General features: G+C 40.6%; 1 protein-coding gene across 3 annotated transcripts in view; it reads left to right on the top strand.

The window, feature by feature from the left end:
* The window catches only part of LOC116048878 (A-kinase anchor protein 2), a 97,804-nt gene that overhangs the window by 16,334 nt on the left and 64,539 nt on the right, over positions 1–16,931 (top strand). For all 3 annotated transcript variants that reach the window (XM_035999107.1, XM_035999109.1, XM_031298162.2), the window contains exons 3-4: positions 6,690–6,770; positions 13,026–13,147. In XM_035999107.1, the coding sequence (XP_035855000.1) occupies positions 6,690–6,770; positions 13,026–13,147 (203 nt within the window). The remainder of the gene's footprint in view (positions 1–6,689; positions 6,771–13,025; positions 13,148–16,931) is intronic.

The raw sequence follows: 16,931 nt of genomic DNA, 5'->3' as shown, positions 1-16,931 counted from the left end.
CCGTCTAAAATTAGCAGCAGCTGTCCTGGACCTACTGGACATTCTGGCATGTTTGTGTGTGTGTGTGTGTGTGTGTGTGTGTGTGTGTGTGTGTGTGTGTGTGTGTGTGTGTGTGACTGTGACTGTGTCTGCGTAAGTGAGTGGGTTTAAGGTTCACAGAGACTTGAGACTGGAATACAGCTCTAGTGAACACTGCTGGTTTTGAAATTATTGTCGTGACATTTGAGCTCAGTTGGATAGTAAACATTGCAGAGTGACGGGACAGATACATAGTGTAGAGGGCAGAGGCACTGACATGCAGCAAAGGTCATTTTAGCACATACAGCTGTGAATGCAACAAAACTATATTAGTCTCATTATTACTCTCCTAATAACAGATGCACTCTGGTTTGCTGATGGCAGTGGCATTGTTTGTCGACATTCAAAGACTGTAACATGTTTTGTTTGTGTTTTGCGTACGTCCATGTGAATGCAAAGGTTTGCATACCTGTGTCTCTCCTCCATATGGACTTGATGAGTATAGTCACCACCACCTGCTGCTATCGCATGACAATGGCATGCGAGACATTTTAGCGATGTGCTAAGTTAACATTTATTGACACCACCCTTGGCTATGGAGTTGCAAGGTTAGCGTTCTATTCACTTTGGACTTAACAAATTAGTATTGTCTAGGGAGGACATCCCATTCAGATAGTCACCACTAATGGCAAAATGGACATGCTAATGCTGTAGGCCTGCAGGAGTTGCAACTACTGATTATTTTCATAATTGCCACAAATTGATTTCCATGTGGATTACCAATCGATTAATCTTTTCAACACTACATGTACGGTATGCATTCACCTTTTAGGTATTGGCTCATGGTTCAAATATTATCCAGTTTTTTTTCAGCACAGTAAGTTCAGAATCAAACCTGTGACCTTTAAACCACAGGTCCATTTCAGTCTCTGTTCTCTAAGCGTTCAGGTATGGCCGCCCGCTGAATGGAAGATGATCTTCACTGTGAGATGCCTCTGCTGGGTGTGTTGGCATGTGCAGAATGTGACCCATCTGATCTGCAGCTCGCTTCTGTTCGCCACCTCAACACCAGCAGAACTTTAAATCCAACAGTTACGTCATTGCTTGAACACATTATAACCATGTCTGTTTGTGTGTCTCGTGGGGTGTAAGCTTGTGTGTATCAGTAATGCAGGATGCTGTTTATAAGGAGGTGTGTGTACTTGCAGTACAAATTCCTCTTTGACACTTTCTTTTTGATGAAAGCTATCCAATCACTATATATGGACGTGTAATAAGAGTTAAACTTGTGTCAATTCCACCTATATACACTGAAATTAAAGTTTTTTTTGTCTTAGTTTTTTTTTTTTGTACTTAAATATAATTCTGGTATAACTTCATACACTTTTTAACTACTAATTCCAAAAACCAAAAAAATATATTTTCTTGAATTAAAATAACATATTAACATATTTAACCCTTTTTACTTTCTGGTCAATGAAAACTCTTTGGATGCTATTTTGTACTAGAGGGGCATATATGAGAAATACATCGAACATGTACATTGAACCATCTTAGAATTTTGGACCTTCCAATCAAACTGGTATTCTGTTAGTTTACCCTTTTGAATGTCTCTCTGCATTACTGGTACATCCCACTTAAACATTCTGTGAAATAACGGTGAATCCTGCTTTAAGTCAGGATTTTGTTCAAAGATTCATATGCTGCTATGTCTGGATTGGCTCCTTTGTTATCTGCTTTATTCAGTTTTTTTTTTTATTGTCCAGAGAATGAGGCCAACCTTGGGGGCTTAAACCCTGATATACCTGCTTGTAAGTCAAGTTCCGTTTTTTTGTCCTTGCGATAATAATGCCATTTGCCTGAAAATTAATGAGCACACTGAATGAGTGTCAACAAGAGTAGTTGTGAACAATGTGTTAGGGCTGAGAACATCAAATCTACTACAGAAAACCACCTTAAAAAACAAGGGGTTAGATTTCGAAGGAACATCAGACATTGACCACCCTCTTAAATTCTGTCTTTTCTGGTATGAACACCACAGATAAAGAGTAAAAGTTCATTGTGCTGAACTTGAGTTTATATGAACTGTTTAGACCCCCTCTCCTTTGCCAAAATGTTTAACCCTGTATCCTGTGTAGTCCATGGGACCTTTTTTGTCGGCCAATGGGGCTTGGCCATTTTAAATATTGAACACAGAATTCTATATTAGTGTCCAACTTTTTGGATGGTGTCAGCAGTAGTGGGAAAAGTGATGTCCTCTGTATAAGAGCTAAGCAGCAAGCCAAGTGGGGCCAAACACTCAGTGAGTCAGAGTGTGGGAAGTCATGAGTGTGTCGCCAAGAATGTCAACATATTTTCCTGAAGAGGAGGATGTGTTCTATGGGGGGGGATACAGTGAACAGAGCAGGGCTCGGATTCAGCTGTACAAGGCTTTCATCTTTATATGAACTTAGCTGTTTCAGCTGTAAAAGACGGGTTTTAATCCTGTTCTTGCAGATAGTGGTGATCCCTCCTGCTAATTCATTTCTGTTTTGATTGAGAAGTGACAGTTGTTCTGATGAACTGATGCAACACTCTTTCATAGAAACTCTATGACCCCAAAGAGCTGATTAGTCCTCCACAGTTAAAGGTGCACTATGAGTTCCTGCATGGTTTCAGTGCAATTTAATTTTTGTCTCAAATCGTAGGCATTTCTCCTTGATCCGCTAGCTGCCTGCCCCCTGAACACACTGTGAAAAAAAAAAAAGCCCGGTCTCGGGAGACAACACAGGGGTCGTAAACGTCAAACTAGAGGCACAGGCTGTGCACCAAAATACAACAAACCACGTTTGCAGCAGCTACTCTCAGATACAACTCACGCTACTCAATCAACTCCGCTCACTAAGCCGATTCAGAAAATGTCACGATTCGATTCGATATCGATTTTTAGGCTCAAGATTCGATTCAAAATCGATTTTCGATTCAAAAACGATTCTCGGTTAAAAAAAAAAACGATTCACAGTATGTAAATGTAGTTACTTTTCCCATGTGATTGCAGTAGACATACAATTTAAAAATAATTATTAAAAAAATTATTTTTTTAAAAATTCAAAAATATGAATCGATTTTTGAAATTCTATGAATTGATTTTGAATCGGTAGAGCTTGAATCACGATACGAATGTGAATCGATTTTTTTGCACACCGCTACTAATAACCCAATTCAAGCCAACATTCAGTTGGGGTTCTGTTGATTTGATTTGTACAAGTGCAATTAAAGAAAATTAAAGAAGCACTTTGTTAGAAATGTTCTACATATATACACATAAAGTATTATAGTCGAAGATATTGTGTGATGACATCGTTAAATTGTGTTTTTTTTTCCGAGAGGAACATTTTTAAGTTGGCTCCTTGTATATATGATCATTCCTAAAACTGGAGCAGTTTGCCGTATTTGATCTGACTTCCTTGGTATTATCGTTACCACAGTCCGTATCTAAAAAATAACCTTGAGGACATTTCAGGAGGGAATTCCAAAAGGAAAACGTTGACGCCGCTTAGGGAACAATGGCACGAAACATGCAGTAGCCCACTACTGTATGAGTAACCAGGGTCTTACTATCCTCTGTCAGTACATTCTGAGATAATGTTTATTCATTTCCAGAAGCTCTCACCAGCAGCCAACACCAGAGTGAATGGTTCGGCCTAATGCTTGATTCTTGACCACAGCTTGAGTGGCACTACAGCCACTTCAGCTCAGTGGTTGTGTTTGTCGGAGATTTTGCTAATGCTTCGTCTCAATTAATGCCAAGACTCCACACAGTGGTTTCCCCTTTGAGGCAGGATTGTACTACAGTTTTCACGGTAGCAATAATTGTCTTCTCCGTATCAATGCGTGTGAGATCAAATGTAAAATTAATACATTGCTAAAAAGTATGCTGCAGGGTATCCTACAATACCTGTACTGCATGTTTATTTGGATGTATTTGATTGGCTAGTGCAGTGTGTTGCAAGATTATGTTGCATTGCGCTGCATACATAGTAGAGCCAGTGTCAGCTTTTTTGTATACCAGAATATCCTCCTGTTGTTTTGTGTCTGTTTTCCACATCCCTCTGCGGTGGGAACCTCTACTGCATTGCCTCATGAAATGAATGAGGAGTCTGTGTCATTTGCACAGAGCTATTGTCAGTCTCAGAGGCCCTTTGATATAAACTAGTATATTTATTTTGCAATACTGTGTTTTTAGCAGGTAATTGCTGTGGATCGGAATGCTCATTCTACACGACGTGTCTGAGTACTGTTTGATTTTGAGAATATATTAGTGTCTGGTATCTGTGTGTACATATCCGTGCCTGTGACTGTATTTGCTTTTGTGTGTTTCTGTGGATGTGTATTTGAGTGAGTGAGTGTGTGTGTGTGTGTGTGTGTGTGTGTGTGTGTTTTGCCCATTCCTTGACCACATGTCCTTAACGGTCCTTGACATCTGGTGACCATACCTCTGACTGTACTTTACAAACCATGGGAACTACTGCCATGTAGGCTGCTGTGGTGTGTGTGTGTGTGTGTGTGTGTGTGTGTGTGTGTGTGTGTGTGTTTGACGGAGAGAGAGAGGTGACCTCAGATTTGGCGCAGATGTTTTTTCACAGCCTGTGTGCAGCTTTGTGACGTGGTCTCCCAGCAAGACTGATGAAGTCAAGTTATTTTACTCTGTCCCATTCAGTTGTTTAGGTCTGGGGTTTAGTATTCAGAAGGATCCTTGTTTTTCCTGATTTTAACAAAAAAATTAGGTCGGTTTAACATATTTTCACTCAGGTAATGTGTTCCTATGCATCAAAATGTTGTGTCTATTTCTTTCAAAAGACCCTTGTTCACCATGGTTTACCAGAGACAGGGTCCTCTGGTGGCCGGGAACAACAATTCTGAACAAGTCCCCCAAACTAAAAAACTAAATAGTTGTGCCCCTGTAGTTTGGGAATTGATATGCCGACTGTGAACCATAATGTCAGGTGCTTTGTGTCCATCCCAGCCTCATTTTCTGTCACCTCTCCACTGTCTGTAATAAAAGGCTTCAAACAACCCAATCTGACCGTTACAAAAAACATTCATATTCCATTTTCTGAATTATCTAAGTTTAGGCGACTACAACTTCTAGGTTACAGTCAGGGAAAGATTGTCATTATTAACTGGAAGTGGGAGAAGGGATGCAAAGAGCCGTCTGAGTGTTTCAAAGTCAGATGTTTTGTGGACCCAACCTTCTACCCCAGCCTCCTCCCTATAGGGTACTGCCAGCCTCATAACAATGTCACGCTATTATTGCCTTTTGCTTCTGAGAGGCAACAGCCATTATTCACACAGCCACAACAGGTTTGTATAAAGTGTTGGAACAGACAACCAAGTTGTCATTTTTCTGGTGAGAACAGTCTCTTCCAGTACAAAAGGGAAAACAGAAATGGGGAGAAAATGCTGTAGAGATGCTGATTTTAATGATCAATCGGAAGTCCTTCGAAGTAACAGAAATTAAATTATTATAACTTTTTTGTTCTGTTCTATGCTGCTTCCATGCAATTCTGTTCAGATCTGTCGTTCCCGTTTTTCTATTCTGTGCTTTTTTTTTTTTTTTGTCTTCTCTCAGTTTTAATCTCTTTGAGAGGTGGTCTAACGTTTATTCACATTTTGGGGTTTTCCCTGATGGTTATATTTAGCCAACAGGAAATGTCCCAGAAATCCTCGTTCTGCTCCCACTGAGAGACATAGAGAGACAGCTACATACACATCTACAGTATCTCATGCCCTTCAACCCCAAACTTGGTTGTACTGGGATCTGCTTTATTTATATTCCCATGCATTTTCATCAAAGTAAATTCAAATCTAGTAACTCTGCGTTGCCTCAGTCTATCCAGTACATTTATGTCAATTCGAAACCTCCCACTCACCATGTGCCCAGCCTCCAAACATCAGCCTCATTCATCTCCACATGAAGTTAAGGATTGTTCTCCCCAGCTCAAGTTCAGCCTCAGCGCCATTTAGAAGCTTCAAGGCCTAATCCATCCCCTGACCTCTCTTAAACCTCAATAAGCCCTGACTTCCGAACCCTGTAATATTTCATTTATTTCCTGCGTACGCCCTGGGATCATTTTAGATAGAGTCAGTGTAGTGGTGATTTGCTGTTGCACTGATGAGAGGAATCATGGATTATTTCATTTTTGGTTATGTACTGTATATTCTTTCAGAAACATATTGTTACGTAAATTGAAATCCAATTTTAGAGTTACAGCCTGTTTAGATATGTTAATGTCTTATTTCATATGTTTGCTGTGTTGTTGAAACCATAGACAGGGGAGACCCTTCAATAATGTAACTTCTGTGACATCACCCACCTAGTAGACTAAACAAGACTGTGTCAGTTTAAATTGAGTTGGATGGTATACTGTTTAAGAAGCCATTAAGTCTCCGCTCACCTTTTAAATTGAATGTATGAAAACCTTAATTGGCCCGATGGGATCTTGTCTTGCCGATGATCAGCATTAACATTAAAATATTCAATCAATACACAGCATTATTACATATACAGCATGCATTAGTGCAACTTTCACTGCCCGCCAATAAAAACAAAAGAATCAAAAGTAATCAAACTACTGTGAAATCGGACCTGTTCTGATGTTCCTTTCTTCTGTTTTTTTTTTGTCTCACAGGAGAAGCGAAAACGACAAACAGAGATTGAAGACAAAAGAAGCCAGCTCGATGACCTGGTGCTACAACTACAGCATCTCAAGGTTGGTGTGTGTGTGTGTGTGTGTGTGTGTGTGTGTGTGTGTGTATGTGCGTGTGCGTGCATGCGTGCGTGTGCGTGCGTGTGCATGCTATAAGAAGTTAGTTTTGAATTACAGAGTTAGTAGGTGAGAGTACATTATATAATTAGCAGGAGGATCTAGGATTAAGAATTGAGTTTACAATTAAACTTGGATTTAGCACAATGACTGTAACCAGCCACCCAGGGAGTGGCAGTATATTTAAAACATGGGGGTGCTGCTGCTACTGATGGTGGTAAAATGACAGCAGGTCCATCTACAGTCTGTCTTCATTCAGTGTATATGTGTGTTCACATAAAAAACAGCCAAGAAAAATAACAAAAAGACAAAATGTGGAATCGTTGTCCATGATCTCACTCAGCAGTGTCAGTGATAGAATAGAAGACACTGTGCTGCATTTACAGTGCAATGATTATGGAGTAAGTATAGCTCCTCCTCTGCTGGGATATATGACAAATTCCTGCATTATGATTATGGACTTCTCCGTATATTCATTTCCTAAATGTGTGATAATTACTGTGTGATATTTACTGTTTGATTTACAACTGGACTGAACATTGCACGAGTCTGGGCTGCTGTACTTGAGGGATCAGAGATGAAACATTGCTTAAGACTTGAGGTAACAGTTAGTTTAGGGTCATATGTTGAGTTTAGGGTGAGATTGGAATGACGTCAGTGTAGAGGCGAAGGTAAAGTAGAGAGTTCAGGTAGGGGTTAGAAGTTAGCGGCTGAATGGAGTCATCACTAGCTTTACAGATATGTGTGACAGTCATTCATCTCTCTTTATCTACTCAATCCCTCTTTCTTTTTTTGACTAAGCATCGTTCTTGCCTTGACCCTAAATGTCATAGAGAGTTAAAGAGACAGAGTGTGCTCTCAAAGACACATAATGTCCCTTCCTTTACAGTTTTGTTCTCCTCCTGCATGCTGCTTTCACACGTACATGCATGTGTGTTTAATGAGTTGCTTGCATGGATAAATGTGTTAGGCCGGCTACACACTGGCTGCGTGGCGTGTCCGTTCATATTTCAGCTCCCATGTTAACAGGTTAGAGCTTACATACTGCCTGCGTGACACGCACATCTCAGGCACGGCTCGAGAAAACGCGTGCCTGCTAGAAATAGAACCGACGCCTATTTTTCACGCAACACGCAAGCGTGTTGGAAGCGTTTCCAGGCAAAATAGAATAGGAAAAGATGTTTATATGTCACTTTGACACGAATACAAAATAATAAATAACATGTTGATGTTTGAAAGTCTCTATGTTTTGACATAAATGCAGATATAAATGTAAATTGATTTTCTAATATTGCACCTGTCAATACAGAACGAAATATTCTGTAGCCTATTTTGCCGTCAATACTGCCGACGTCTTTGCTGTAATCAAATCGGTATATATTTATGTTTAACATGGTATTTCATTTTATCAATGGGAAACATACATGTGTACAGACAAGGCTAGCAGCAGCAGCGCTGCATCAGACACGTTTCTGGTGTGTAAAGACATAGAAAAATCCATGCAGCCGCCACGCAGCTGACACACAACAGAAATGCCACGCTCACACCACGCAGGCAGTGTGTAGCCGGCCTTAGTCAGTTTCTGGCTGACAGGATAGCGGTTCATTCCATCGCTACATCCAAATCTCAGTGCTCCTGGAGTGAGGGCTTGTTAAGAGTTTCCCTTGGCCAAACAGGGCAGGCTTGGCTGTTTTCTTCTTTCCAGAAAAACACTCAAATCCAAACACACATAAACACACACCCCTAATAATTACTGCCAGCCGCTACTGCTAAGCCAAGATTGTGTTTCAAGTAAACATTTATTTGCCGTTCAAATAGTAAGCAAGTGCGTAAACGGGGACACAAACTGCTGACAGATTGTGAGTTTGAAAAAATGAACAGCTTTCAGACATCCGTATAAATGTGGAGTTCTCAAACCTTTCAACCAATGAAGAATTAGTCCCTTGACCTCGCAAGTTGCACACGGCCCTATCAAGACGAGACACGCCAGATCTAGGCATCATAGACGTTTAAGACTTAGATTTCTGTTTTCTCATTACATTTTTAAGGGGAATTGTTCGGAAAAACCTGAAAGTCTAAATGCTCCACAGACGCAAGGTGGGTGGGGAAACAGCTGTGAGTACCCATTATACTTCAAATATGTGTATGGTAGCTTTATTATTTGCAATAAAAATGCGTTCCATTCTCTCATTAAAGGCTTTTAACACACTTGGCATGAATGACTCCTATTTTTTAATATGTTTGATTCGTACATGCCGGCGTTTTCCAGCATTTAACACCCACTTATGGAAAGATCGACAAAAGAGAAACATTAATTAAAGCCATGCACACAGGGTGTATTTGGCGTCCAACCATTAATGAAGGCTGTAGTACTCTGGTTTAATCACAGTCTTGAGTCCAGATTTCTACAGTCTGGGCCAAGCTGCACAACATCCATTCAAACTAATCTCAGCCTTACTGGTCAGGTTTGTGAAGTGACCCAGCACTGCCTGGATTTGAACCTGAAAAGTGAATTAATTGCAAGTAGAAATTTAGTATCAAGTGATACGTATGACTTATAAATTCCCGTGTGTGTCTTGAATGTAATGCTGATACATTTCATTCTGCTAGTGTCTATTTTTTTTTCTTTCTTTTTTAACCTGATGTGAGTTACTCTGCATGGAAAGTAATAATCATAACAATTTACATCTGCTGACATGTCAAACCACTGCAGTCACTACACTATAGACTACTAGCTTGTCTTGTCATACTGCATTTTTATAACATCACTGGCTGATTATAATTCAGCCAATATCCAGTTCACAAAAGCTTCTCATTTGCTGTTTTACATACTTGGTATCTTTTTTATTATTATTATTTAAGGCATTGTATGTCTTTATTAGATAGCTGGCAGTAGGGAGATGACAGGAAGTGAGGGGAGCGGGATGGGGAATGACGGGCAACAGTTCATGGTCAGCGCCTTAACCCCCAGGCCACCAAGGCGCCCCATTTGGTGTCTGGTAGCTCTTTCCTGTTGCAAAGGAAATTATGCAACCTACATTAACAGCTTGTTATCAAGCCATCTTAGGTGAACAGCACCTACAGATCCCAAACTCAAAAATCTAAAAGAAAAAAAAAACCTTGTTCAGTTATCATACATATGTGAGATGGCCTGTGACATGTATCTATTCCCATTGTACGTCCCATGTTCCCCATGAAAAAGAAAAACAAGTAGGACATCATCATCATTTAGACATCACCTAAATGCGCCGTAACCCAAACATGTTAGGGTTATGCTCTGTCATCCACTGAGCTAAACAGGGAATGGAGTCCCTACAGAGCTAGTGTACTGCTATGTTGACTTTTCTTTCATACAACACCAACAGGCTTGAACTCCAGATGCAATCAGCATCTAGTCACACAGTCCCATTTAATGGCCATTAGCTCTGAGTGCCACACAGCCAGGCAGCATGAAGCAGGCTTTGTAGTCCGCTTTCCAGAGACATAGTGGCCTGGGAGAGGAAATGGAGACTGGAGCCCAGAGGTTTGATAAGAACCTCTTGGCTGCATGATTCCAGCCTCTCAGAATGGAGGCGTTGGGACCATGTAAACACCATGATGATTTCAGAGTGAAGGTAACCTTACCCAACATTTTCTGTTGAAGCCTGGTCTCCTCTGTAAATGGTTGATTTTCTCTCCAGCTGTTGGTTATTTCAATTGTTTTTAAATGAATGGAAGAATCCTTAAAAACAGCCCCAAACCTTCTCTTTAAGAGTCCATCTCAAAGTGTTAGTGTGTCAGAGCTCAACAGGAAATGGAAAGTCTATTAAACAGCGTGAGAGAGAGCAGAGAGCAGGCTGGTTCTCAGAGGAAACAACTGGTCAACTATTCCAAACACAACTTTATTCAACATTGTTTTGTTGACTGTCGAAATGGTCCAGAAAATTTAATTTACATGTAATAACACTTCATTTAAGAGTAGGACTTTATTAATAACATTCCACAGGAATATCAGAGGTCCAGGTCAGCTACAGGCCAACATCCTCCTCTGGCTAAATGATCCTTTCTTTGCCTTACATACATAATATTGCTATGATCCCTGGGAGTCCATTTAAAGCCAAAAACCTAGCTGCATAAGGGCTATTAGCACCGGCCAGTCTGACTTTAAAGTAAGTTCAACTCCAGACTTCATATTTAGTGTATTTTTTATTTTATTAAAAAAATCTCTTTTTTCAAGATAGACAGCAACATCAAGTTACTGTACACAGGGTCCTTTTTATCTCAATGAATTGGCAGAGGACAAAATGATCTCAAAATGTACAAAAGAAACAGGTGTGACAGAGAACACTAGCCATTGCAAACTACAAACATCCGAAGGTATCGCAGTTTTTGTGATCACCATATTTTAGTTCAATGGTTAAATTGGGTTCCAGAGAAGCACATTCATTCAGTGTAGTTGACAAACAGGTTATGCAAGTGGACTTTCATTCAAAATATTTCTGGCTGACAGCTCTGAATACGTGATGCACATGATGTATGTGGTGTTAGCTTGGCTGTGTGGGTGTGCAGCAGCCACACACACGCAGACACAAACAAACATAGACCCGCTGCCACATTCTGACAGCCGGTGGTAAAATGCATTGGAAGAGTTTCTGCAGAGCTCATTATGTTTGACAGCAAACAGCCAAAGGTGAAGCTAAGTGTTCCCGCTCGACTCTGTTGTGGTAACAAAACAGAGTTCCAGGCAGAGACATTAGAGACATAAACACATGGCTCTGGCATCCATCTTTAAAACATTAAAGAAAAGCAGTAACGCCTGTGTGATGAGATGATTGGTACTTGCACCTCTGTGTATTTAATGCACCATGATGCAGACAAATTGTTCAGGGATCTAATGTAAGGGCCTAATCTAGATTGTACAGCTTATCAATTTAAACATTGTGCTGTGTATTTTTGTGAGGGTCCCACAGCCCTATGTTCCCACATTTCTAAGAATTTTTTTTTTTCACTGAAAATTAGGCCCTATGTTCCCACAGCCTATATGTTCCCACATTTCTAAGATTTTTCTTAAAATTAGGCCCAATGTTCCCACAGCCCTATGTTCCCACATTTGTCTGAAAAACAATCTTAAAAATGTGGGAACATAGGGCTGTGGGAACATAGGCACGCTCCCCTTTTGTGTGATAAAACGTATCTTGGAGACAAAGCCGCAGACAGAGCTGCTCTAAAGAGAGAGAAGAGACGTGATAATCTCATTAGCTTTGTTAAACGTCAATTTGCAGAGCCAAGTAGTCTGTTTATCTGTCAACATCAGGCAGGTCCATTTGAACAGAAAAGAGGTAGTTTAAGAGAGGAGAAGGCTGAAATTATACTTTTATCCCTGTTGAGATAGACTGTGTGATGCTGTGTCTTCAGGCAGCAGCTGAATAGCAGACACTTCCCTTGCCAGAGAAGTTCTACCACTGAGGAATGTTTGTGTGACAAAAACTGCCATCTGTCTTATCACACAGTAGTAAAATGATTAAAGAACACAATGCTCGCAAGTTTTTTTCTTTCAGTAAACTGTAGTTAAGCAAAATCTAATAGAAGAGTCCCAAATGAAAGCACAAGGCACATTCTTTGGAATTTAATGTAAACAAATTGGTTAAACTTGAACAAAAGAATTTAAGGAATTGAAGAAAAACAGTCTTGTTTGTGGATGAACATCTCCCTCGGAGTTTGTGCGACACCAACATAAACGTAGGCCTATGTGCTGTCAGTGTGTATGTAACAAGATAACTTACCATATATCACTAAGTACTGTGGTTCTCTTGGCCGGATGGCATTCACGTTTAGCAAAGAGTGTTTTTCTGTGAGTAACAGTTTACAGAGTTAAGAGTCTATCTGTGTTATGTAAAAAAAAACTGTGTGCATGTGTGGGCTTACGTGTCTGTTTATTTGTTGTAGCTATGCTTGGCAGTCATCTCACAAATTATTCACAAATTACTTTCCATAATGGAAGTCCATTGGCTGTTAATGATTTCTAAGAATATCATCAAGCAGGCTAGACAAGAAGATCTATTTGAAGATGTGTTGTGGTGTTGTGAGTACAGTCTGTGAGTAGACATGTTTCCAACTATGAGTTGTAGTTTGAGCAGCTCCTCACATTCACTGTGGAGGAGGACCGCCAAAATGGCTGCCAGAAATGTAATGTCCCCTAACAGTTCTCTGTCCCCTCCTCAGTCCAAAGCCATGCGTGAGCGATGGCTCCTCCAGGGAATGGGAGCCGAGGAAGAAGAGGCCCGGCGGAAACAGCTGCAACAGGATGAAGAACAAGGGAAGAGGCTGGAAGACATCATACATAGGTACACTAATGGACATCACAATGACACTTGTTTCTTAATGCTAATTTTGGTCTTGTTGATCAGGTCTGACATACTGAGTAATGATAACAAATGTTGTCACATCTGTTTTTGTAACTGCACATCCGCTGCTCCGTCCAGTACTGTGTACTCTTCAGTTTTAACCGAACTGAGATATTTTTCCAATCATATCATCTGTTTGGCTTTCCCTCTGGTCTTAAATCTAGTTCTCAACTCTGGCACCGACTTTTCTATCCTATCCACATGGTCCAAACTGGAAATACTAAAAGAACAATGTGACTACATCAGTAACATACAGTGTGCACCGCATGTGATGCTACAAATCAAGAACTGGGACATTCGATAGCTATATCAAAATACTGAGGACATCAACAGTAGCACACTTTAATTACATCAGCCATATTTGAAACATCAAACCAGAGTCCTAGTGCGACTATATGTGGCTCAACACAAACACACTCATCATCTGGTTACAATACACACACACACACACACACACACACACTGTAACTGGAGAAGTATTGGAGGTGTGGGATTCTGCAGGACAGCTCTGGAATCTAGCTGTTCTGTAACCTTAGAGCAAAATCTACATTCTTCTCGTCCACTGGTGTGTGAAAACAAACACCAAGAGCTACTGTACACATATGCATCATCTTCTCTAAAAACAGATACAAGAGCTGACAGTGAGTGAAGACAGAGAAGGATATAATAGATGAAGAGGGGGAAAAAAAGATGAGGGAGCTATTATAGAAAATGAGAACTGGAGGGAGGCAACAGGGAAACGTATAAAGCTGAAACATAAAGATACAAGAAAGGCAAGTGAAAGCAGGGCGTAATTGCCAGCGGAAGAGAGTGAGAAGGTTGAAAAAGGTGGAAAAAAGGTGGAGTGATGTGATTCTGTGGGCACTTCCTGCATTTGTGTCTCTGGGAGCAGCTTCCTGATTCCCATGAAGCATTGCTGTGAGATAGTCATTTATTCCCCAATGAAGTGGAGGCATGTGATCATTATAGCTGTGAATAAAGTGCCAGCCATCCTTGCTTTGTATACTCGGCTTTGAGTGTGTGTTTTACCTTGTCTTCTCTGAGACAGGACGAGCATTTTGGGGTCGTGTTTTTTTTAATATATATTAAAAAAAACACGACCCCAAAATGCTCGTCAAAACACATATATATATATATAGAGAGAGAGAGAGAGAGAGAGAGAGAGAGAGAGAGAGAGAGAGAGAGAGAGATTTAGCAGTATAGAGAAGATCCATCTATCTATAAATTGCAGGAATGTCTGTCTGTCTGTCTGTCTCTGTTATTCGCATATCTCTCGAACCGTTAGTCCGATGGATTTCAAACTTGACAGGTGTCTTGCTACGGGAATGAGTAAGTGCCAAGTTTGACATTATTTGGATTAGAAATGCAAAAGATATCGTTAAATATACAGTATATCGGTAAAAGAAGCACACATTGGCTTTTGCCACTCTAGCTCCTGGCCACTCCCGTCCTGCACACTGAGTGAGCACAGCGCAGGACCAGACACAGAGAGGGTCGAAGAAAGAAGCCTTGGCAGCTAAAATGTGAAATACACCTTAAACCTACATAAATGTGCAAAGTAGCACTACTTTGGACTGTCTTTGACTTTGAATAAACAAACGACAATTCCCGAATTTAAGGACGTTTCAGAATCAGCAGCAATACCACAGGCCAAGCAATCGGCCCGTTCCAAAATTTTCAATGGGCACTGCAGTAGTTAGAATTAACAGTGAAAGCTGATGTGAAATACAATCAAAGTCTTGTTATGTTAACTGAACACTATGAATGAATGAGTTGTGTGATCACTGTATGTGTATTGGGAAGCAAAATAAAAGTGCACCATGCCTGTGCTATGGAGGATTAGTGGCTAATTGGCGAGCATTGTTCTCAATAGACGGGTACTAGACTATATCTTAAATTCCCACTTCAAGAGTATTTCTGTTTGCATATCATCATGTATTCATGTACTAATAAAGAGTAAAGATGTTCGATAGGCCCTGGAAAGATGCTCACTTTGCCTAATAATGTACACATGGCCAAGAAGGCCCTTAAAAGTTCATAAAATGCCTGGGAAATGAAGGCAAAAAGGAAAAGCTTCTAAATGGGATTTCTTTTTCTTTCGCTGTGTGTTTTTTGGCAAGACCGATAGCAAGAACACAGCCTAAAGCGGTAGAAACTGCACCACGCAGCAAAGGGTAGAGGAAAATATGAGGCCATGAGGCACGCAGATTTCTGTCAGTTTTAAGCAATGAGAGAGAAGGTAATCAGCCAACATACAGATTTATTATTTCATAGCTCATGTATTCGAGAGATGGGGATCAAAGCACGCTCCGAAAATTAGGCTCGTAGCAAGGCTGGGGGTCAATTTGGCATCTGTGAGTCCGGCACGCGCTCCACCTCCTCATCTATCAAATCTCGGCATGAAAGAGACTCTGTTAGCCTGCAGCTACTGTAGCCTACCACCAGCGCCGCAATAACATCAACATCATACGTTGTCAGGAACACAAGGGTAACATTCGCTCTGGTACAAACAGAACAGCACAGAATGGTCAAAGAGAGAGCATTGTAGACCGAAGCACAGTTGTGATTGTAGAGCTGCTCCGCGTGAATCACTTCATTCAGCTGCTGTTGAATAGACTTGTTGTCCGGTACTGTTTTTCAAAGAGGAGAGTTTGTAGTTTGTGGTTTCAATTACCTACAAAAGCAATTAAGCCCACAAAGATGATTCTTTACTGTGCTACGCTGACATGTGGTTTTGGTCTGGTTTCACGTTTCTTTCTTTTTTTTGAGAGTACCGAGTGTCGCCAAATCCTTCTTTATTTAATCAGAGACAGGAAGCAGAAAACCAAGTAAAGTTAAAGAAGTAGAAGTACCACATAAAACTACAGCTTCAGTACGCACAACCACAAAACCATCCATTATTCACTTGAAAAATGTCTCACTTTCCCACTCAAGTTTTTGACTAAGTTTGTGTCCTTTGTTTTGTTTTTGGTATACGTAAGAATAAGTAATAGCCTTTTCAATTTTTGCTAATGGAAATATGCATATACTTTATCAGGCCTATTCAAATGATATCAGTTATCATCTTCAAAACCATCCACACTCACACACGATGTTAGGTCATGTTCTCCACAAAACATAAAAGTTTAGCAAAGATCGGATAACCTGGCATTTGTCCTGCATGTTTATACATAAGCAATGCAGCAGAAGTAATTCTTAAGCAACTACCATTGTGAACCAGGGTCTCAAATGTGAACTGAAAATTGCTTTAAGAGGAGCTCAGCTGTCTCGGATTAAATTCTCGAGGCCTTCAGAAAACAATTTGTCTCCACTGGTTAACATAAAGTCACAGAGCACATGTGTGGGAGTCTAAGGAGTGCCTTCAGTCACACAAATCCCAAACCTGAAACCCTTTAACAAAACTATTTTACACAAATAACCATAAAGCATCACTCTGGAGTGAAGGGAAACTATCTTCTGTGAAGAAGTATCAATCACTTGGGTGGGATGTCATGCTGTGAAGGTGGTTACTATTTCTATTGAGATGTTTTGAACAGGACAGGACACTGACAGAGCGCTCACGCATGTGTGTGTGGGGGGGGAGGGGTGTGGCATCTATATTTACACTCTGTGGGACACCATCCCAGAATATCCTGTAACCCGGGCGACTGGAGTCTTTCCAATACTGATAGGGACAGAGGTGAATTGAGGGGACGAATATGGACACTGCATTGTGTGTGTGTGT

Source organism: Sander lucioperca, chromosome 1, assembly GCF_008315115.2.
Source record: "Sander lucioperca isolate FBNREF2018 chromosome 1, SLUC_FBN_1.2, whole genome shotgun sequence".
Taxonomy (NCBI): domain Eukaryota; kingdom Metazoa; phylum Chordata; class Actinopteri; order Perciformes; family Percidae; genus Sander; species Sander lucioperca.
Note: the sequence above shows the minus strand (reverse complement) of the source record. Positions and strands in the feature narration are given on the sequence as shown.